General features: G+C 46.7%; 1 protein-coding gene across 4 annotated transcripts in view; it reads left to right on the forward strand.

Annotated features, from left to right (window-relative positions):
• The window catches only part of MGAT4B (alpha-1,3-mannosyl-glycoprotein 4-beta-N-acetylglucosaminyltransferase B), a 1,380,432-nt gene that overhangs the window by 880,099 nt on the left and 475,604 nt on the right, over window positions 1–24,729 (forward strand). For all 4 annotated transcript variants that reach the window (XM_069654102.1, XM_069654101.1, XM_069654099.1 and 1 more), the window contains 2 exons: window positions 11,179–11,293; window positions 21,756–21,886. In XM_069654102.1, coding sequence (XP_069510203.1) covers window positions 11,179–11,293; window positions 21,756–21,886 — 246 coding nt within the window. The remainder of the gene's footprint in view (window positions 1–11,178; window positions 11,294–21,755; window positions 21,887–24,729) is intronic.

The following is a 24,729-nucleotide window of genomic DNA, read 5'->3' on the forward strand; positions in this document are numbered from 1 at the left end:
ATGGGTCTACTTCTGGAACCTCTAGGATCCATTCCTTACTAACCTTATTTGCTTAATCCACATTAGATGTTATTGATATATTCCGTACATTGTTTTATCACTAAACCACTATTATTTACACTCTCAATATGTAGTTATTTCTTTACTTGTGAATAGAAAGACATTAAGAATGTTCACCCTCCTTTTTTCTTAATCATTAATGTGTATGTATTCTTTAAAGAGATAATATATGAGCACTAAAAATAGTAGTCAAACAATATGCAGTTCCGAATAATAGCAAAAACATAGATGAATATAGAAAACATAGATGAATATAGTCGTAGCATTCTACTATTCTCCTATTCAACTTCTAGATGTTAAGGCGACCTACACCAATCAGCAATGTGTATAGCCATCTAAAATTGTGGCACTGTAAAACTTGAAATTATGCAATGTGCTTTCCATATTGGTGGGCCAAGGGACAGGTGAGGCTATCCCAACCCCTGTAAAAACCCACTAAATAGAAAGGGTTAGAAAACACTGCCAAACGTCCATGGCTCCGAAGGGCATTTCCCTAAACACAACATACTGGTAAGGCAATTTGAAGCAGTGGATAAAGTGCATGTAATGCAGCATGAACAAATGCATTAAATCAGCTGTGTTTGCTTTTACCCAGGCAGGTATAGCCTTGTCAATCAGCTAGGAACTCAAGCTCTGCTCCTTCTGGCTCTTTATCTGGAATGTTGCCTCTGTGGGTCTGTCTCTGCTCTTCTTTACAGCCAATTTTATATAGTTGAAAGGACAGCCCCTCATGCCCATCTAAACCACCCCTTTTCCCTGCCAGCCAAGCTTATGCTGACTTGTGCGTATTTGTGTCTTAATCACTAATTTTGCAAAAATGGACTCTGAATATAGTGTCAGCAATGTCTGCAATGCCGTCCCACAGCATGGTTTTATCTTCCCATCGAAAAAAGATATCCTAAGCGGTAGCCTCTGTTTCTCATAGAATAACATTGCTTTGCAACATTTACTCTGTGCATCTCGAACGAGTCAAAGATTCCCTTCTAGTTTTAATTACAGCCAAACTGCATCCTTCACAAGACATTGGTGACTTGGCAGTTTTTCTTTAAAGGCATGGTCTAGTAAACATTTTTATTGTCCCTATGGGTCAGCCATGTTTTTTTTAAGCCTAAGTGGCTTGATTTTAGAAAACTTTCCTATGGACCTTCACCGAGTTTTCGTCCATTAAACGCACGCGAAAACAGGCACCAGGGAGCCGCCATTTTGTGATAATCCTATCACTTGCCGCATCGCCCTGGCTGACCTGCTTCTGCGGCACTAAATCAATTCCCCCGCCCCAGAGCCTGTCATCAGCAGACTCGTACCGCCCATTTCCCAACGACAAAGCACGTCTTGTGTCAACCTTCGCTGCGCTTCAGCTAATGACGTGTCGCCATGGAAATGGCAGGACGCCTCTTTCCTCAATAAGTATAAACAGACCGTTTCACAACACACAGCAGCAGATTTACGATTCCATTCCTCTCTCTGTGTTACTTAGAGTATTTTGTGACTCGTTTCTGTGCTCTGGTCAGCTACCTTCGCCGCTTGTAGCCCGTGTGAACATCTGTACCATCTAGGTAAATTATTTTACTTTGTTTACCACACAATGGCTACAATAATGCCCTACATGTACGAGCCAGAGTATACCGAGGAGGAACTACTGGAAAGGGAAGCACGCGAAAACGATGGGGATTCGGACGGCAGTTGGCAGGACGAATCAACAGATGAAGAGCCTGGGCCTAGTCGCATGGACGGCGTCTCCACCTGGTGCACATGCAATCGATGCAAGCTAATGCCAACCGAGGTGGAGAACTGCTGCTGCCGAGAAAACTCGGGATGCCTGGCCTACATTTCGGAAGGCGAGCCACGACCGCAATGCATCACCGAGCTGCCAGACTTCAGGGCAGCCTGCCTCACACGGGGCGTGTTGAGAATAATGATGGTGCTTATGCACGAACTTCGCGCAACTGTTCGTCCTCGTAATCCGAGTAACGAGTAAGTATACTCTGCTTGTCATGACACTCCTATTTCATGTTCTTCTACTATATCCAAAATTATATATTCATATCATAGTAACGCATGAAAGTCGTTCAATAGTGTGCATTGTCTAGATAGCATTTGTCCGTGCAGAATGCCATTAGTTACAAGAATTGTCATTGACAACAAACGTTTATTAAACTTATCTTGGTCATTTAAAAACAGTTTGTTTCATTCCTTTTCACAGGAGGTACAGGCTGGTGGCCTATCGTTCCTTTACATGGTGGCTTCACGGGAGGCTTGGAAACCGCGTTCGAAGAGTGATACCCGCCTGTGCCGTTCGTGCCATTAGAGAAACGTTACCGAGTGACAGCGGTCAGTACAGGGGATTTTCTCTCGCTGTGCTGCAACCTGACCTGTATAATCTTTAAAGTCTTATATTTTTATGTCATGAAAATAAGATACAAAATAAAACACCACATATATTTTAACAACGGTTGTTTCGATTTTTTAAATGAATCAAGTGAGTCTCCATTCAAGGATGGACGTCAGACATCTGTGCTCCGAATGGGTGAAGGTCTGGTCGCTGTGAAGCAGGGTGGTCACTATCTATCTAAGCTAACATAACATATTCTCGATAATGCATGCACTAAATAACACTTGTTCAAAGTCTTTCAGTAGGCTATGACTCTATAAAAGTCATACATATATCTATACTAATAATTACCATTGGATTATACAGGCCTTAGGGTCTTGACCACTATAATACACCGGTTGAAGTGTGGGTCTGTGCTCACAAGAATCTCCGGTATGTGGCATTTGTTATTGATAAGCAACGATATACTATCAAAGGCGGTTCGAGCCAGTGGATGAGCGCTGGCATGGGGGGCTGTCAGGGGCGCGAAAGGCCAAGGTGCCAAACTGCATGTACACTTCAAAAGGTATCCCACGCCAAGGGGCCATCGGTCACATGGTCTCCTCAGACCCCGTGTCTCCAGCCAGGCCTCCCCTTGAAGCAGGCCGCCCCCCTGCAATCCACATAAGTGCGTCTCCATTCAGCAGTCTTCCTGTGCCTTATCTGCACGCCCCAGGCCCATCCATCCCACCCCCTCTATCAAAGGTGGTTCGCACCCGGGGATGCGCGCTGTCAGGGGCGCGAAAGGCCAAGGTGCCAAACTGCATGTACACTTCAAAAGGTATCCCACGCCAAGGGGCCATCGGTCACATGGTCTCCTGAGACCCCGTGTCTCCAGCCAGGCCTCCCCTTGAAGCAGGCCGCCCCCCTAATACCATGACATACATACGTCATTCATTCACAAACGCACCCCTGTTTCTAATACTTTATAAACCACTTGATATGTCTCATGAGAACATCTTTGTGCTTTGCAAGTCAACTCCTGAACGTGCTACCTGGCAACCACTGAGATCTACGCTAATCTGCTCATCGTCGTGCTATCCGTGAACTTCTGTGACCGCTTAGAGCAAACCCATCAGTGTGCTACCTGTGGCCACCCACCTATTCTCCTGCAACATACTGCTCTGCTTGCTTAATCCAACTGTTTGTTGGTCAAGGTAAGGCCACTTATCCTAGTCATATTTCGTAGATTTTTAAATTTCTATCTATTTGCGAGTAGAGTACACAATAGTGCTATGTTCATTGGTCTCATTGCTATTGACTTGAGTTTCCATTGCTATGCAATCAATAGATCTATTTATTTTCATCTTTGTCTATTGTCATCGAATTGCATCCTTCGGGGGTCCAGTCTATAATGTAAGCATGTTTCCTTCTCGTGCAAGACAGAACATCCAAGGGACGAGTCACATGTTCAGATTTTAGTCACATCATTTATACATTTCTGCAACTTATGCAAATACTTAGCCACACATAATGGAACTGGTATAGTTCCTGCGACCAAAATAAACCTTGCATTAATCATTGTATGATTCATTTACTTTTGTATCAAATCTTTATTCATGAAGATTGTATAATAATGTCGATATTTACTTTTCAGATTTATCAACAATGCCTGCCTGTTCGATTAGCGGTTGCCCTTCGAAGACCCATGCGAAATCTGAAGGCACTACAATGCATGTATTCCCGAAAACTGTTGATCGAATAAGAGAATGGGTCAGACATTGCGGATATCCACTGGATGAGCTGGAAAGTAGAGGATTAATTGATATTGTAGGTGTTCTATCCCTTGTAATAATTTCGATATTGATATGAGTGTATAGCTTTTTGAATAATAACATTTATCAATATATTCTTTTTCGATTTCATAACCCACAAACGAAATGTATATATATGGGAACAGGGAACTGCTGTATTGAGCATTTTTCAAGTATTCTGTCGCCTTACATGGCTATTTTTAATATTGGCATTTCATTATCAATCATTAATTTACCTTTACAACTTCTTGACTATCCCTTGAATCTGAAGCAAGAACATTCTACATCCTTGACGTGGTCGCAGTTATCAACCATTTCTAGCGCGTATCAGGTAATCTTACTAGGCTAATCCGCTACAGACTTGTTTTATGCATGTCAAGTAATAGTTTTATTCTATTGTGTAATTATTTTACCGAACGTTTGGTTAGTGCTTTCCAATTGATATACACCTTAGTTATCGTCCACTGGTGCTTGTTTTCAGTTATAATTAGTGTTATCCATACTAATGCAAGTACTGTCTTTCAGGGAGATGCTGAAGCGTCCGCCACATCTACAACATTTCTAGATGTTCTTCACCAGCAGGAGGTATGGATGCTGACGGCTCCATCGAGCGTCATCATCAGAGCTGGAATTCTTGTTGTTTGATTGTTCTACACAATGTTTCATTCGTGGTTAGCCGTTGATATGTACCTGTGCTGTCGACCCCAGGTGTGTGTTATGTTTTCACTATTGTAATCCTCACTAATGCAATTACTATGTTTCAGGTAGTTGATGGAGCGTCAACCCCTGCACTTGATGCGGAGCCTGACATTCAAGTAATTCCAGGGGAAGTGGAAGCGGGACCATGCGTATACGAATCGGCGCAACAGTTTTCGGAAGTTCGCATTACATTTGCAACATCCATAGATATTCTTCAGCAGCACGAGGTATGGATACTGACCGCTCCATCATGTGTGATCATATAACGTGATTCCATTTGCTATACTTTCTTCCCTATTAACGCAAGTGCTGTGTTTCAGGGAAACGACGGAGCTTCCACTACAATCGCAACATCCCATTTAGATGATGCAGATGTAAATAAATCGGAGAAATAAGTCGATGAAATCAGCCTCTTTATATTTTCCTTGATTGTTTTAGACAATGCATCATTTGTGGTTATCTCTTTATATGTACCTGTGCGTTCGACCCCAAGTGTGTGTTATGTTCCCAATATTGGAAACCATACTAATGCAAGTACTGTGTTTCAGGGAGATGCTGATGCCTCTTCAATACAATCATTCGTGGGAGTCCATGCAGAGCTAGAGGTATGGATACTGACAGCTCCATCGAAATAGATCATCACTGGTCGAATACTTGTCGTTTGATAGTTGCACACAATGTTTAAATAGTGTTTGGCTATTGAGATGTACCTGTGTGTTCGTCCTCACGTGTGTTTTATGCTAACAATATTTTGATACATAGTAATGAAAGTACTATGTTTCAGGGAGACGATGGAGCCTCATTCCGTGCTGTCTATGCGGATACAGAAAATATAGTCGTTGCAGCGCAAGAGGAAGGGAGGACATGCGGAAACGAATCGGAGCTACAGCGTGCAGGTGTTGAAGGTCGAGTCAAAAAAGTTGCAAAGAAAAAAAACCAAAAAAAGGTTAGTTACAAACAGTTCATAACTTTAAAAAAATGTTTGTGCTGGGGACTATTTTATGTTTTTTTCCAGTCAATTGGACTACACTTTATCTTGCGTTTAAACTGAACATCCCTTTTCCAATCTCTCCTCTAGTTACCTGTGGGTTTCAGAACTATACATACACAGACATTGAAGCAAATGAGAGATGTTGCTTGCCAGACCATGTACACTATGGAGGAACTATTAATTGAGGCGAGGCGTGTTCAGGCTCGAGATGCTCATGTCCAATGGCCAGAACATGAATTAACTGTGTTTGGAGAATACAGCAAAATTGCATTGGACCATTGCTACAGTGCGACCGCACCACCACAAGAAGATGATATTGAATGTATTGAAGATAGTTCTGAAGTAGTTGCAGATCAATTCACACAATCTACACCCGCCAAAAATTTGCCACCCAAAAACATGTCAACATTGTTGTGTTCTCCCATCAATGTTGAAGTAATAGATGTCGAAATGACAGAGAATGAACCAGCCGCAGCATCCATAGACGCATCAGAACTTGATATCAGCGATATTACTTTCCAATGTGTTGAAATCTCTGCAACGTCACAGGCCGAAACAACGTTGACGCAGGATGACAGTCTAATGAAAGAGAGCAAATACATTGTATTCGACAGATGTTTGATGGAAATTATAAGTATGCTGAAATGTGTGCATTCCGTTAGAGGGAAAGTATGTGGGAAGCCATTGATTAATGTGACTCGTCAAATAAAAGGCAGTAATGTCAAAATAAATGCCGCCTGTAGATTAAATCCTAGGTTCTCATGGTCTGGACAAACGATGCTGGGGAAAATGCCAGCAGGCAATCTGTGTGCAGCTGCATCACTTTTTAGTGGCTCCAGTTTTAGAAAGTTAGAGGCTTTCTTTCAGTTTGTGGGACTCCATTTCATTTCTAAATCGCTGTACTAGATATACCAACGTGATTATCTGTTTCCTGCCATTAGTGATGCTTGGAAAATTGAACAATTGTCTCTAGTAAGTACATTCAAAGGGAAACGTTTCAGGCTAGCCGGCGATGGACAGTGCGACAGCCCTGGATTTTCTGCCAAGTACTGCACCTACCACTTTCCGGACATGGATAGTAAGAAAATTGTGAGTTCGGTGGTCGTGCAGGTAACACAATGTACATCCTCAGTGGCCATGGAGAAACTAGGATTTATAAAATCAGTGGAATATCTACAATCAAGGGGAATGCACATCGACCTCATAGCCACGGACAGACACGTTTCAATTGCCAAGACAATGAGGGAGCAGTTCCCGCATATTAATCATCAATTTGACGTATGGCATCTTGCTAAATCAATCAATGAGAAAATCTCGGCTGCAGGAAAAAAAAAAAGGTTTTGAAAGTATTTTGCAGTGGTCCCATTCTATCACCAACCATCTTTGGTGGAGCTCAAAAACTTGTGAAGGGTCAGTGGAAATACTACTTGAAAAATGGCAGTCACTGATGCACCACTGTACCAACGTTCACCGCTGGACAGAAAATCAACATTTCCACCAATGTGAACATGGCCCTTTGTCCCCAGAGGAGGCACGGAAGAAGTGGTTGATTCCATCTTCACCGACACACAAAGCCATTGAGAAGATTGTTTTCGACAAAACTCTATCAAGAGATTTGAGAGGACTGACAGAATTCTGTCACACAGGAGATTTGGAGGTGTTCCACAATATGTGCCTAAAGTACAGGCCAAAGCGCTTGCATTTTAACTTTGGGGGCATGAAACATTGCACTCTACTAGCGGTCTTGGCACATAACAGCAATGTCGGACGTGAACGATCTAGGACTAGGGGTAAAGTAAGGATGCCTCGCTACACTAAGGTGTTTTCAAAACGAAGTAAGCAATGGGTGATCAAACCAGTCTATGATGAAATGCAGTTCGACTTTGTGAAAGGCCTTATTGTTGCTGCGTTAGAGAAGCACAGATATGGAATTTTGGACGTTTCTGTACAGAGCAGTGATCCATTGCCACCGAACATTGCAACTGTGCCATGTCCACCCGAAGCACAGCTGGTTGTGAAGTACAAATCCCGGATTAAATATTTGCAATACGATTGTCTTTTTGTAAATAAATGTTATTGTACAGTGTACCTGTAACCCTAACCCCTACCTTCACCATCATGGGTGGCGAACAAGCTGGGTGTCATCTTTGAATTCTCTTTATTCACCTCATATATGTGTATGTATATATTTTTTTCATGTCTCATCTCATGTAAATGTAAATGCTGCGCACTGTTAACGGAGGGGAGGCTTGCGTATTGCAAATAATAAAACAAACAATAAATCTCACTTTTAACTCAACTCTTGTGGTACTTTATACTTTCCCTGACCTTCCGCCAAAAATTAAATGTCTCCATAGTTATGATTTTTTGGGGCTGCAAAGCTCGCAGACAACGGGGACAAAATTGGGGGCCTTAGAATACGCCAAGCGGCCGTGGCATTTGGGAGAGAAGCCAGTTCGCATTTGCACATTGAGGCGCACTACATAGAGGGATTCTAAACTTCAAGTTCTCACAGATGCCTTAACTACGTGATGTTGCAAATAAAGAATGCGAAGGACAGCGGCTTTGATTTTCAGCTTGCGCCCAGAAGAGGCCCACAAGTCACACTGGAAGTATAAGGGTCTATTGTTTTTTGACCTTGAGACAGGGACCATGCCGAAAGAACTACATTTGAAGGGGGTGCGCAATAACGTAAGAGACGATGAGGCTGAAAATTCAGAAACTAGACCGAGTTTCATTTTAGTTCAGTATACGAAAAATCGTTGTCAAGAGCACGGTCAATTTTACAGACTGCATTACGAAGAGACACAATGGAAATTTCAAATATAATGTGAGTAAATCTTTAGACGCTTTTATACCGGAATGAAGAATTAATGAATGGATGCATGAATGAATGAAGAGCTAGGAAAAGCAAGGAAAACGTGTTCGTAGTGGGCACATGGGCATGCAGGTCCACTGGTCTCACCGATCTCGGTCCTTGGCCCAGCCACTTTTCTCTGCACTGCCTACCTGCACTACGGGACTCTCTCTGTATCCTTCAGCCCCTTCTCCCGGCATTTACCTTGCACTTGCCACCATTCGACTAACCATGTACAGCACTTTTAACCCCTTCCCCCCTTCCCCATGCGCGATCTGAAAGACACCTGGCCTAGTAGGATCGTTGTCTGTCTGCCCTTGATCCCCCCCCTGCCTCGTCGCGCCTTGAAACACTTGTGTATAGGCGCGTTACAAATGCCATATCATATATTCCACACGCATGTAGACTAACTGTCATTTATCATTGTGTGTTGGCCTCGATTTATTTAGTTACTTTTCGCATTGATTTTAGAGCCGAACATACCCCATTGAACTATCCTTGCAAGCAAATAGTTTCTGATCGGCCGTAATAAATAAAATGAGTAATATTAATGAAGATCGGCTGGCGAGACTAATTATAATTTTTTTGTTTTCATAACTGGTATTTGCTCCCCTTCTGCTACTGTCATCGGTTTGAGACACCGGCAGACGGATTCTTCGTGAGACACCTGCAGCTTCGTGTGAACAACTGGAGCACACTGACAATTTTATGGGACGATCGCCAAGGGCCCACATGCCCTTACGCTGTACTAGTGGCTAGAAGCAACATATCAACCTTTACGATGGACTAGTGCCTAGTTGATGGAACAGCTTTGCGGTTCACCGTGCTTCCAAAGTGCTTCTTTTAACGAAAAGCAACACCCTGTGTACCATTGCGGATACAGATAAAAGAAAATAAATGGCTTTCGGAGTTCATATGGCAATTGCTGAATATTCTCTAAACATTTAATGTCAAATAAATGTACTTTACCAAATGTACCGTGTTGCTGTTTGATTTTAAAGTACAGTTTCATATTCCGAATTGTGGCGCGCTGTGTTGTGAGATGGTCTGTGTTGGTTTCCGGGTTCTGTGTGGAGTCGCGTAGAAGACGACTGGGCGCGTTTGCCTACGCAGCACAGTAACGTCACGGAGAGAGGCGGGGAATATGAATGTTTTGATAATGTCAGGCTCAGGGGAATTGATTTAGTGCCGCAGAAGCAGGTCAGCCAGGGCGATGCGGCAAGTGATAGGATTATCACAAAATGGCGGCTCCCTGGTGCCTTTTTTCGCATGCATTTAATGGACGAAAACTTGGGTAAGGTCCATAGGAAAGTTTTCTAAAATCGAGCCACTTAGGCTTAAAAAAACCATGGCCGACCCGTAGGGACAATTAACATTTTTACTAGACCATGCCTTTAATGGCGTTAGATTTATAATATTGCTGATTCACAAATATGTGATTTGTACAGTTGAAAATAAAATAGCCTATCTCTCCATGTTTCAACGATTTCTTCTTTCACAGAATGTAAATGCTGCTTTGCATCACTTTATTCTGAAGCCTCATTATGAAGTGAAATCTTTTCAAAATAACGTCTTTTCAAAATAGCATTGTACTGTTTTGATTCGGTGCGTTATCTGTTGTATATGTAATGGAGAGACTCCAATATGTTGGCACTAAATTTATTCATTCAAATATGTTCGAGGATTTAGTTGCTTGCCTTGCTTTCTAAATCATTCAGTACAGGTTTATGGATACAATATGCGAAAAAGCTGTGTGGCTTCTTGATATCTGGGGAACCTTTCAAACCTTAACCAAAGGTTCTATCCTAGTTAGTTACAGGGCAAAGGCGCAGTTCTATTTTTGTAGTAGCAGTGACATTTGTAGTAAGATAACATTTTGAACAGTGCAGTATACTTGTTTTGTAGAGGTTATTTTTAGAGAGATTCCATGTGTGACAATGGGAAAGAGATGGAAATTGTCAAAGGGGTGACTTTGCTGTCATAGCAAAAATAGTATGATTTTTGCCGTAACATTTCAGTAAAGCTATTGAAAATGGTCAAAATTATGCATTTTATCCTCATTTTAATTACTAAGGCACTCTATTTGTTTTATTTTAAGGTTGAATTAGTCTGAAATGTAGGTACTCATTTTAATTATTCTAAAGGTCAAATCCATGTTAATTTTGATTTGCATGCCTTACATTATATTTCTCGCCAACACAAATGTAAATGAATGACATTCTCTGTAAGCTTGTTTTCAGAGGACAGTGACATCCACACATTAATAATTTAAATTTGTTTGCTATCTACCCCCATTATTTTAAAAATTGAATGTCAAAAAACAAAATGGTTTGCTCCCTGTTTGAACTTGGTGCTACCATTTCCTGGGGTAACTGGTTAGCATTCAAGACGTTTTAAATGTGTATTGCCTTCTGAAAAGGTTGAGACTCCCATTTTTCCTTTGCAGTTGGAGGATGATATTGTTGCCAAGCCCAACTATTTGAGCACAATGAAGAACTTTGCTCTGCAGCAACCTTCTGAGGAGTGGATGATATTGGAGTTCTCTCAGCTTGGATTCATTGGTAAGTCGTCATTATTGCCCACTTCTCTTCAAAGCCTATCTTCTATGTTATAGGAACCCAACTAATCCTGAGGGTGCTCTGGTCTATTAAATGGTAATGCAAACAGCATTATTGCTGTTATTACCTTATCAATGCCTGAATAAGTGATTACAATTTGAACAAGGAGTGTTTTCTCTAGTTGCAAAGGTAAAAGAGTCTACTCATCCATTTAAACGCTTCTCATCCTCATTTTTGGTCATGCATGTTAACCCATATTATACAGAGTTGAGTACTCTGAGGATATGCATACACAAGTATCTTGAAGCCAAGCAAGCAATAGTTACCCTCATCACTTTAATAGCTGTGAAGAAATGCGAGTGACTTCGGCCCCACTTCTCAGAGCCTCCTACTAAACCATGCATGTATCTATGTCCATTGCCTCTTTTTCTCTCTGGTAGATGAGTTGGGTTATGTCTTGTACATCTCATACACCTCACACACCATTCATTTAATTAAGATACCTTGGTGCATTCTTGCAGTTGGAACAACCCCAAGCAATCTATCCGTTTGCACAGTTCTCTGAGTTCCTGTTTTGATTTTGAAGAGGTTACCAGATTCAAGGACTGCACAGAATGGCAGTGGCAATTCTTTTGATCCGGCCCACAAAGGCTGCATTTGGAATACAAAGACCATGTGTACTCTTGGTCTCCATTCACTTTCAACCTAAAATCATCTCTTGGAAGGGGACTTGGGACTCTTCTTGACCATGCTCTCCGCTCTATCCATAACCCACCTACCTACTCAGGTTGAAACTCTTTGGATATCTTATTCATTTCCACCGCTCTCTCAGCCACTAATACTACTGTCACACTATCAATATCTAATCACTCAATTGTTTCCACGACCATCTCCTTTCCGCCCTATGACCTTTCCTCACTGCTTGCTTCACCTGTTACTAATAGGAAATGTAAACCATCTGCCAGTCACTGTCATGATGGCTGCTCCCGGGGAGCCAGGCCAGGCCCAGCGTCCCCGGAAGCAGACCTATAACCCACATCACCGGATCCAGCAGACCGCTACTGGGGCCCTTTGGACCACGTCCTGGCGCCTTTGCCGCCAGGCTCATAAAAGGCTTCAGTCCTGGCGCCATAGGCGCCAGGCTCATTTGGTCAAAACATGTCATAATGCTTGGGTGGACTTACCTGGGGCAGACCATGCTGCTTACTCACCCAGAGCAATCCAGTCTGGCTGAGGTCTCCAGCCATTTAGGCTGGGAGGAACTATTTTTCCTCTTCAGGAACTCTTTTTCTTACCTGGGTGGGGCCGGAGGAAGGATACTCACCTGAAGCACTCCTCTGCTATTTAAACCACGCCCGAAGGAATTCACGTGCTTCGCGTTATTCTGCATCAGCAGCAGGACGCTCACTGAGTCGGCTCCTGCATCCTGGCTCCTGACACGCCCGCAGCTCCTGGAACACCTGAAAGACAAAAGGAGAGAAAAGACAAGCATCCAAAGCTTTACTCACCAGAATCCTGCACTCGGGAAACCTTCTTCCGACAATCCTGCAAAAAGAAAAGCGCAAGGTTAGCAGCGCACCACAACGCTCGCCGCAGCCCCGCTTTCTCTTACCTTATCGTGGCCGTGCCACGTGCAGAAACGGCTACAAAGCTTGCAGCACCTCGGCACCTGCAAAAAGGGGAAAGACACGATTAGAAGCGCTCCGCTTCACCCGGTGCCACACCTATTCCACTTACCTTTACGAGGCCTTACCACGAACAACAGCGGTTTCGACGCCGGCAGCTAATCGGCTCCTGCAAAAGGGGAGAAGGTGAGCATCGGACTTGATACAGGAGGGAATACTCACCTAAGGACTTACCAGATTTTGGTTGAACTCAATCCTCCATTCGGGTCAGAAGGGCCTTTCTGCCTTTTCTAGACCCCGGCCCCGAAGGGGAAAAGACATTTAATATAATCTAAAGACTACACACTTATGGCAATCCCGAAGTGGGATGGAACAGCCAGAGGAATCGCGCCCACTTAATACCCCAGTGAAGTAACTGGAATCAACGCGCCCCTGCACCAGAAGCAGGATGGAGGGCTCATCCTTACAGAAAATAAGGTGAGAGCCCACAAAAACCGAACTAGCGACAAGGGGATTTAGAAGGGGGAGATAGGGGGGAGCAGATACTCTTTCCAGCAGATATTAACTCCCTCTTTCCCACCTACAGAAAAATTATCCTAAGAGCCAGACAGACGAGATTCGGGGGAGGGCCAGTCCAGTCCATCTTCCGGGCCCTGCGCTTTAATGTAGAAGAATTGGTAGCAGTCCAGAACGGGTCAGCGCCTCTGTGGGAATCAGGTGAGCGTTACAGTCACCTCCTTAATCCTACGTCCCATCGCCTTTCCTCCGTACTGTATGGGCGTCCCTCGCTAGGGACAGAACCGGAAATATTTAACCAGAAAAATGGTCTTTCTCCTTTTTAATTTAGTTGCGAACGGGGGTACGGCCCTAGGAGCATGCACTCCCCTGACTGCGCCCTCCGGCGCCACACATCAGTCCTCTTTTCTGTATCGACAGGAGCATACCTGCTTCACCAGCACTGTGGTTGAGGCCTTTTTTCCTTCATAATTCCATGCGTTTCTAACACATCCCCCTGGGATCTTGATCCTAATATCTTCTTTTTAATTCCTAGGTACTTTAACTTCACCCGGCCTCCAGTGCCTCGCCTCTCCCTGGCGCATGTCGGCTCTGGCAAGCTTTAGTAGGTGCCCTTCCTGCGACATATCCTTTCCGACGTTGGACCGGCACACGCTCTGCCTCCGCTGCCTGGGCGAAGATCACAGCCGGGACGACTTTTCAGCGTGCAACACCCTTACTCCCCGGTCACTCAAGAACCGGCTTGCGAGGTGGCGAGAGCTGTTTTCCAGGTGCCCTCTTGATCAAATCAAGGAGTACGTGCGCATGTAGAGGAAGGCCCAGGTAAGTATTCTTTTCTCCAAAGCACCCCGCAAAGACGATTCTTTCACTAGGAAGCAACCTAGCGGGATGAGCCACTCAGGTCCTGTCACCAGTCGGTGCACTGAAGCTCATCGAGCTACCGGCCTAAAGGCAGAGGGATCCACAGATCCTCCCGGTCTCGCCACTAAGGGGCTAGTCTGCTCTTGTACCGAGAAATCTGCTGAGGGGCTTTTCCCTAGTATCGGGCCTATGCCTGACGGGGCAGCTGCAAGCAGTAGCACTACTGACACTGTGTCCGGGAGAAATCAGCTTACCAGGCCCCATGCCCAAACCTGTGCAGTCCAGCAAACAGGTAGATACAAATCTAGTTCTGTGTTAGGCTTGCAAACCCCAGTATGGTTTGGGCCACGACAAAATGGCGGCACAGCCGGACAAAATGGCAGAACGCGCAAACACGCTCCACTCTAACAAACATCACAGGCCGGATTTCACTCCCAGAGTGGAATTGTCCCCCATGGTCACCCCTCAGGCAACCTGGTGCACTTCGTATCCGGGGACTTCAGGGCTGGGGTGATAAGCTGAGGCTAATTACTTGCAGAGCAGGCAATGCGCGGGAAGGCTCAGCCCTGCACGCAGGTCACGCTCTGCGCAGGAACCCACATCCCCAGATTGTGAGAAATGATTCTTCAACAAATTCCTCATGTTGATGAAGGCGCCCCAAATGGGTAACATCCTTAAGGGGCTTATTAAAGACATGCTTCCACCCATAGCTGCACAGGCTTTGGCTCCAGTGCAGCTGCAGCCGGCACCACCAGCAGTGGCATTGAGTTCCCTGCCACCACAGACGCAATCACCCATGCAGCCAAGTGTCGAGGCTATGTCCCCACTGCCTGCCCCATCCCAGGCTACGGTGGCACCTTCAAAATACGGCCTACGGACCCAACGGGCCCCCAAGTAGCCACAGATCAGGCGGGCACGGGTGAAGAGGACGATCCGGATATCTCATCCTCAGCAAGGGCCTTCCACGATCGCCTGGCAGGTGGCATAGTACCTAAGCATCCCCCAACCTGAAAAGCAACAACCATAGGCGGGGGTCCTGGCTGAGGTCCTGAATGTCAAATCGGACACTCGATCAGGCATTCTACTCCAAAAGGATGTTGAAGCTCTGGCATAAAAGGGCTTCACCAAGTCACACTCTACGCACCCCACTAACTAAAGGCTGGACGCAAGGTATTGGGAAGTGGAAGTCCATACTCTCCTTATCGGTGCACCCTCAGCCTCATTCGTCGGTGATAGCGGTGGCTTCCATGTATGCCAAACCCCAAGCATCCACCTCGACATCCTCAACGCCTGCCTTGTTGGGCAAGGAGGATAACCTTCTGGAAGCCTACGGGAAGGTGGTCTACTCCAACACTGGACTCCACCTGTGGCAAGCCAACACAGATGCTATGCAGGCTTCTGCGAATCACAGGCTATGGAGGGAGATTGCCGAGTTCCTCCCGGAACTGCCAGCTCACAGTCAAAGCAGCCTTCAGGGCGGACTTGGCTGAGGCCAAGATAGTGGCCCAAGACATAATGGAGTAGTCGGTGGGTCATATCGACATGGCAGGCAGGGCCATCTGCGTGGCCACTGACATGAGGTGGACAGCATGGTTAAGGGCCACCAGGTTTAACCCTGACGTTCAAGACTGCATCCTAGATCTTCCGTTTGAAGGGGGAGGACTTGTTTCATTCCTCCACGGAGGAGGAGTTGGACAAGAAGAAAAACAGCTTGCAGGTAGCCAAGACTGGCTCTTCTAGCTAAGCTGGGCATCCAAGAAGTTCGGACGGGGGGGGACTGTCCTGTGCTGACAAGGGAAGGACCTTTTGGTGCATTCAGGGGATTCCAGGACCGCATGGTTTGGCAACCGGACAGGTCCTCCAGCGAGCACAGGCTCAAGCACCAAAGGACGTCAAACAAGGGCTTCTTCCAGTCCCCTTCTCAGGCACCCGCCTCAGAGGGAAAGAAGCAATGATGCCCCCATCATGGTACACAATTCTTGGGTGGGGGGGCACACTTGCTCTCCATTTTCAGTCCTGGCGGACTCAGTTCGCGGGCTCTATGGATCCTTTCAGTGGTTTCCCATGGGTTCTGCCTACCGCTCCCTCTGAACCCACCCTCATCTCTTCCCCTTTCCCCAGATTGGGACGCCACCTCTCCTTGCGGAGATCAGTGCACTGGTAGTCAGTGCTCCAGTGGAGGAGGTCCCCCACTTTGAGAGGCTTGGGTCTTTACTTGCAGATTTCCATGATACAGAAGAACCACCAGGCAGGTCTGCGAGTGGTTCTCGATCTATCCTTCTTAGACCTATCCCGGCCCGTAGAAAAGCTCAAGATGTTTACACCAGCACGGATTGCGGGTTCTCTATGCAGGGTTTCGTTCGACCCATCTTTTAATACCATGAGTAGGGGGGAGTGGTCCGCTATGCCTCTCGCAAGGAATGTCGCAGACGGTAGCTTATGTGCCATGCACTGTGGGAGAAAGAAGTAGTCTATCCTGGAGGGAGACTTGTGTGCATTGGAGAAGAACGAGAACCCAGACTCTGCCCCATGTAATGCCCTCCATGCGTCGTCCAGTCCCAGTGCAGTCGCAAAGGAGTGTAGCTTGGTCAGGAGGTTGGAGTTTCTTTTGCACGTGTGATCTGGCTCTACCCACTTCCATGACTTTGTTGAAGTCTCCCCCAGCACCCACATGTCCGCTTGTTCTGTGAGTATTGTCGCCAGGAGCTCATTCAGGAGTTCAAGCGCGAGCAGCTGGGGTGCTTATACTGCCATGATGACCCAACTGTTCCCCCACATTTCCCCGGTTACCACCACGAATTGCCCTCTCCGGTCTGCCTGCACCACCCTCAATTGGAATGGTACCCTCTTGTGTATTAGAACCATCGTCCCCCTTACCCCTCTCGAGAAGCCCGCGTGATAGGCCAGTGTGTAGTTGGACCTCTTGAAGAACCTGCATTCTGTGCCAACCAAATGTGTTTGTTAGGAGGGCAATCTCCGGAGAGTGTCTTTTGAGGAACTGGAGTACTAATCTCTGTTTAATGCTGGAGCCTAGTCCATTGATATTCCATGTCAACAGAGATACCCCCCCATTATGTGTCATTGGATCCCCAGAGATGTCTCTTGTGCCCTGTGAGCCATTATCCATCTCCCTATTACCAAAGATCCCGTGCCAGCCCACACACCCTCTGCCAGTCGGTGTGGTGTATGCCATTGCTGTCCACCCGGTAAACTAAGCGACCAACCAAGCTGAACTGTAAGAATGAACACTCCAACCTCCCCACCGTCTACCACCCCCCCAAATTAGAAGCACCTGCTGTCCTAACTTCACATCAAGCGGACACGCAAGCGGACGTGGGGTAGATCTTAAGCCACAATCTGCAATCTCTGGTACTGACCAGTGCTGCTCCTCACCACACTTTCCAAACACCAACTGTGAGTCCCCCCCACCCTGCACTTCCCCTCCAACTTGAAGTACCTGTTGCCCAAACCTATATGACCTAAACCACGTAAGACATTTTTCTGGGGTTGTCTGTGAGAGCCAGCTCAGCTCTTCAGTGTCCCCCCTCAGGGGCTGCTGCTTTGAGGATTCTGCATAGTAGCAGTCTTGGGTCCCAGAAGCCTTGTCAAGCAACTTTTTCAAATTCGTATCGGCGTGTCAATGTTGCACATCTGTGCTGTCAACCTGCTTTTCCACTCCCTGGAGTCCCATCGTCCATCTCGTCGACACGTGGTTCCCGCATTTCAGAGAGGGCCAGAGAGAACGTGTGTCTCCAGCCAGTCCCAGACCTCTTTGGGGCTGTGAAACACGTGTACCGTAGTATTGTGGTAGAGTATGAGCTTAGCCGGAAAGAAAAGTGCGTATTTAATGTTCAGGGACATTAGCTTCTTAGGGAGTCAAACGACTGCTGTGTTCTTTGTACAACCCTTGTGTAGTCTGGGAAGAGGCCAATTTGGTTGCGTTATAGGTAATCGGGCCTGTCACCTTTGCCATGTGTAGGAGCATGTCTCGGTCCCTACAGTTCAGGAGATGCGCTATCACCATGCATGGATGGGCACCCAGCACAGGACGGCCCGTTGGGACTCTGTGGGCCCATTCAATTAAAAAAAAAGTTTGAAAGTTTCTTGGGTGCCATAAGGTCCGATAGCCAGTGTTCCAAAAATAATTCCATAGTGTCCTTCCTCCTTTTCTGGGAGTCGGAGTATGCGAAGGTTATTGCGGCGGGACCTGCCTTCACTGTCCTTTGCCCCGGTTTTCTAAGGCATTTAGTTACTGAGACATTGATGTCAGCGGTTCCTCCATCTTCTTTGGCGCATCCTCATTGTCCGATATGCGCTCTGTTCCCTCTCTCCCACCGGCGAGGTCGCGTTGCGTAGGTCTTGGCGTAAGAAGGAGTCTTCAGAAGCCATGCCATCAATTTTGGTTTCAACCGATGATCTAGATTCACATATGGCGGCCATAATGTCTGAGCGATATTATCTGCCCCGCACCCACACATTCGCCATCCACAGCCATCTTCTCCCGCGCTGAGGATGTTGGGACACTTGTCTTATAGCGGTCTATTTTGTTCTGCGCTGTCCCTTTTCGGGGCATGTCCTTTACCATAGCTGTGTGAGTCTTTGGTCCGGGGAGTGTATAGTCACCACTCAGTCCTACTGGCCCCCCTTTTCTCTGTGAATTGTCAGCCCTTTGTATGTGCCGGTGGTGTGGGAAAGGGTAAGTCAACAAGGGTCTCCGGATCTGGGGGCGAGGTGTAGGGCTTTTTCCCTGGGATCGGACCCCGCTTTCCCGGGCTGTCCAATGGGCACCAGCGGTCACTTTGTACGGGGGGGCGGCTTATGTCTTAGGTCGGTGCTCCCACATAGCCACGCCACTGCTGCTTTTTCTTTGGAACAGAATCCTGCTCATTGGAGGTGAAGGACTCCCTGCAGATGCCAGAAATGTCTGCAGTTGAAGTGCAGAACAAATGCCCTCTCTTGCCCTATAGACCCTGGAGTTGGCGTCCCAGCAACTCCGAAGTCCAGAAGCAACTTGGAACCCTGTTTACCAAAGTAGGAGAACTCTTAGAGCTGGCTCAACTGCACTTAACTCGCTTTGATATGCTGCAGGACCTGCAGTGCTGCTTTGTGCACTCTACAAACTTCAAACCACTTAGGTGGTGCTTCAAGCTGTCTTGACACTGACTCGACCCAGTTAAGCACATCGCTGAAACGACTCAATATCTGGCTCGCTACTGTGGAAGCACCGTTCTCGCTCTCCCTGAGCACTAACTCGACTCGACCAAATGGGCACATTATTTCGACCCACCGCAACCCTGGCTCGAACTGTTGGGAACCGTTTCAAGCACCAACTCGATCCACAGAGAGCCCTTGTCTGCAAACAGACTTGCCACTGGTACAATGTGTCTCAACTCTGGTTTGACTGCAGAAAAGCACCAAGAAGCCTGGCTCGATGCTGTTGTAAACTCTAATCTTCTCCTTTGTTCTCTGCAAACTCAACCACTGCTCATATCTACTCCATCTTTTCTACACCATCCTCCCTTTAGACAAGTTCTCAACTTCGCTACCTGCACTCTCTACAATATACCAAGATCCCCCCGCCACTACCTAACAATATCATGCTGGTTGGCTCTCAATGCACAAATGCTCCCTTTTTAAGTTCCTTTTCCATGTTTGCAAAGCAATCAATGGTCTTGCTCCTCAGTTGCTGGCTACATCTCTCTACTCACCATCCCATTCCCTCTGCATCTGCACTCAACCTCACTGCCCTATGCTCCTCCCCCTAGCCTCCTCTCACTTCTGCTCTTTCTCCCTACTTGCACCCTTCCATTGGAACCCGATGCCCATCACAATCGAAGGCAGCCCGATGGTGGATCTGTGCAACACTCTGCTTAAACTTCAGCTACTGTCAAAGAAGGAGTTCTCCCTGCCCCTTCATCATGCTTCCTACTTGGTCCCACCACTCCCTCCAGTGCCACTTAATGTAATTTTGTATATTTGTACAGTACTCCTTTTTAGTTTGCACACTTGCCCCTCTAAGTTAATATTACCTTTATAAGTCACCTGTTCCGTTTTTGAGGTGTACCTGGTCCATGTCCCACTTAGTTTACACCCTCATAAACTGGCTCATCACTTGTTATATTTGTACTCTTCTACAGGCACCATTTCAGTAAATGCCTCTGCCTTTTGTTAATGCGTTTTTGAAAGTCACATCTGATATAAATTGACAATCCCTGTTCTTCAAATAAATATAAATACACGTACAAAGTGCCCTGCTAAAGGCGGACTATTCTGCACAAGTTCTCAGATCCCATTTCATGAAGAAATGTGTGAGAAATATCTTTGGCCCAAGTGACAGTTCTTGGTTGAACAGATACAATTAGGTTTAGGAATGTTTTGACACTTTTATTGCCCGTCCCCTCATAGTAGAAGGTGCTCTATTTTTATTTTTTATTTTTTATTTATTCGTATATGCGTGGTTAAAAACAAACACGTAAAAAGTAAAAACTATTTTTATCAGTAAGATACATTTAATTTTGCAAGTTTATCAACAGTCAATCTATATAGATCTTATTCATCGTAAGAGCTTACAAAACATACTAATGGTGTTTTAAAAAAAAAATGAAATTCTAGGTCCCTCCATTTCAGCAGAGGATGGTGAGTTGATAAGTAACCGGAATTGAACAATTGCAATGTTCAGGCTAAATTGCCTCCACTTAATGCATTCGGACTGAACATGTCAGAATGAAGGGAGTTTATGGCAACAAACGTTCAGAAATATTTTATCCTAAAGGGGGCATTCTATATAAATATGTTTTATAGTTTCCCGCACCCATATTTGTTTGCATAATCTACAAATTTGCATGGTTTTCAGAATCTCCAGCCGACGGCCCACGATCTCCAGTGTTTCAAATAAATTAAGCATTTACTTAATGAAGGGTCATCTTATATTTCCACTGAAGACTTAAAAAGGAACATATCCTAAGAATTCCTGCAATCTTTGTTTCGTCGCCAGTAGCTTCCAATTGTTAAACCAATCCCAAATGGCTTTGCTTTTAAAGTAAGTAAGGTTATCCTCAATGGATGCATGTCCTTAAGCAGATTTTACTAAAGATTTCACTTAGCTCCATATATTTTCTCGGCTCTAATGGCATTCCTCGTAGCAGGGCACCTCATTGATGTCGCCCATCTTTGGCTTGCATACTTTCCATAAAGCATGTGCCACTTTCTTTTTTTTGCACTGTTCTTAATGACAGTATATGCCCAACTCAATTCTGAGCCGGGGCTTGCCTGTTTTCTTAGGTAAGCCTAATTAGGGTTGCCAGAATGCACCTTCTGTTTTGGTTAAATGAGTGTCAAAGTTAATATTCTGGGTTTCTAAGCCGTACGTTATTGTTGGAATGAATGTTTATTTATGCATCGTCAGCATAGGCTGGTCTAATGTGCTCTGTTTATCTCTGATACCACGTCTGCTTTTTTTGCAGGGAAGATGTTCAAGTCGTTGGATCTGAGTCTGATAGTTGAGTTCATTCTGATGTTCTATAAAGATAAGCCCATTGACTGGCTATTGGACCATATTCTTTGGGTGAAAGTCTGCAACCCAGAGAAAGATGCTGTAAGTAATCTTTAAGCTCCAGAGGTCATACTATGTCTCAGTTTTTCAAGTCAACAAGGTTTCTTGCATATCATCCAATAAACTGTTGGGAACTTGTACCAGTGCTATACGGGTCACTTAACGTTCATGTGAGAGAAGTAAGGAGCACTGGCTGTGGTTGGTGCTGGAATAGTTTTGGCAAAGTTCTCATTTTGTTTTAAACTGCTTTTGAATATCGATAGTTTTTGTTTATGCACTGTTTGCTGGTTTGCCCTCTTTTCCTTCAGTATCTTCTCTCCTGTTGCGTCGATTATGTATTTTTTGTGCGTCTCCATTTATTAATGAACAGTTGTAATTCTTCAGTGATTGTGGCATATTGTTTTTGTAACCCTTTGCAATATGATTCCTGTGACGATCACAGGGTAGAATTAGTGCATTAACATAACATACTCTTAAGTCCTGTCCACTTTCCTCCATACTGCATGGGCGTCACTTCCAAAGGACGGGAGACGGCACCTTTTTCACCAGAAAAAAACCTTCTTCCCCTCCAAATTTAGAGACGCGCGGGGCGTGGCCCAGGGAGCATGCGCTGCCCTGACTCAGCCTCCATACACCAGTCCCCTTATCCGCGTCGACGGGAACAGGCCGAATTCACCAGCGCTCCTGTGTTTGGCTTCGGCCATGTAATTCCACGCGCGGATACTTCTCTTTTTTGTCTTTTTATCATTCAGGTACTAGGTCCTCGGCGTCAAGCTCCTCCCTGGCGCATGTCGACTTCCACAGAGTTCAGCAGGTGTCCATCCTGCAATGGGCTCTTCCCAATTTCAGACTCCCACGCCCTCTACCTACGTTGCCTTGGCCCAGTCCACGGTCGGCAGGCTTGTTCAGCGTGCAGCTCGCTGTCATCGAAATCGCTGAAGAACAGACTAGCCAGGTGGAGGAACCTCTTTCAGAAGTCACTTCCAGAGGACTTCAAGAACTTCGTGACACAGCGAGCCAGGCCCAAGGAAGGGCCGCTATTCTCCATCACACCCCGCAAAGGAGACCCCTTCCCAAGGACTCTGCCCCGCGGGAGGGACCGTTAGGTCCTTGTACCAGCACGTGCACCGAGGCTGCTGCAGCTACCGGCCTTCGAGCCAAGGGATCCTTGGATCCTCCCGGTGGCAGTGTTGAGGGACCAGAAGGTTCTTGTACAGGATTGTCATCTGAGGGTCTCTGCCCTTGTACTGGCAATATGGCCGAGGGGCTACACCCTAGTACCGCAATAAATCCGAGGGGGCGCCTAAACTCTGCTCTACCGAACCCCGGGTCGAGGGTGTCACACCTACCAAGTCTAGGCCCGAGGAGCAGGGTAGGCCTCGTGATCCACACGCAAGAGTCTTGGAGGAGGCTGGGTCAGCAAGCTGAGCAACACGTCGCAGGCACGTGGCAGGTAGCTTGACAAGATGGCCGCCACGCCAGACAGAGGCACCCGTCTGACGCCATTCCAGGAGTTCAGCGAAGAACGAGGGTCAAGGTTGACTGGCCTCAACCAGGTGCGTGGCATACAGCCTATCCTCCCTATGCACAGGGCAGTTTTCCACTGCGTCCATACGGACAGGGTTTACAGCAGCTCCCGGCTACCCCGTCAGTACCCCCTACCACCTTGCTGGCCAGTGAAGAGGGGTTCTTCGAGAGGTTCCTCAGGCTCATGAAGTCACCTCGGATGGGGGTTATCCTCAAGGACGCCATCAGGGAGGTCCTCCCTATGATGCTACTGGCACCACAAGCTCCTCCGCCGGCACCCCCGGTTTCCGGCGCAGCCATCCTCAGCCAGTGCCCTCCACGAACGTCTTGCGGGGCTGGCGGAGTACCTGGGCCTACCCCAACCCGAGGCTGAACAGCCGGCAGAGGGGGTTCTGGCTGAAGTCCTCACATGACGCCCCTCTTCCAAAACAGAGATTCCACTGAAAACCGATGTAGTCTCCCTGGCCAAGAAGGGTTGGCTCAAGCCCCACTCGGTCCAGCCGGTCAATCGACGCCTGGACGCCAAGTACAGACAGATAGAAGGGGATACACTCTTGCTATCGCCCGATCCTCAGCCACACTCCTTGGTGATCGCTGTGGCATCAATATACTCCAAGCCTCAGTCGTCAGCCTCCTCCTCGACGCTGCTAGGCAAGGAGGAGAAGATCTTTGAGACGTACCGGAAGAAGCTGTATTCCAATGCGTCCTTGCATCTTCATCAGGCCAATGCCGATGTCATGCTGGCTGCCGCTAACCAAAGGTTATGGTGGGAAATTGCAGACTTCCTCCCAGATCTCCCTACACGGAGCCAATCACGTTTTGAGGCGGGACTGGCTGAGGCCAAGCTGGTGGCGCAGGACCTCATGGAATCCACCGTGGCCCATATTGACACCTCTGGCCGTGACATCTGTATCGCCACGGACATAAGAAGGACAGCCTGGCTCCGGGCAACGAAGTTCAACCCGGACGTCCAGGAACGCATATTAGATCTACCGTTCAAAGTGGTGGACCTCTTCCACTCCTCCACGGACGAAGAGCTGGACAAGAAGAAAAACAGCTCACAAACGGCCAAGTCTTCATCCATCTTGACAAAGACCACGCCCAAGTCGTACACCCAGTCACAGCAGCGCTCCTACCAGGGGCGTACGTATGGAGGGTTCCATGGCTTCCAGGAACGGAGATCAAGGCAGCCTGACCGCTCACCGTCTCAGAACCGGCGCAAGCAACAAAAAGGGGTGGGGAATAAGAGCTTTTTCCAGTCCCCCCTCCTCCGCAACAGCCTCTGAGGGAAAGAAGGCATGACACGTCCCTCCGGTTCCACGTGTCTCCAGTGGGGGGCAGGCTTGCTCTCCATGTGC

The sequence above is a fragment of the Ambystoma mexicanum genome, chromosome 3q (assembly GCF_040938575.1).
Source record: "Ambystoma mexicanum isolate Mex_15411 chromosome 3q, UKY_AmexF1_1, whole genome shotgun sequence".
Taxonomy (NCBI): Eukaryota; Metazoa; Chordata; class Amphibia; order Caudata; family Ambystomatidae; genus Ambystoma; species Ambystoma mexicanum.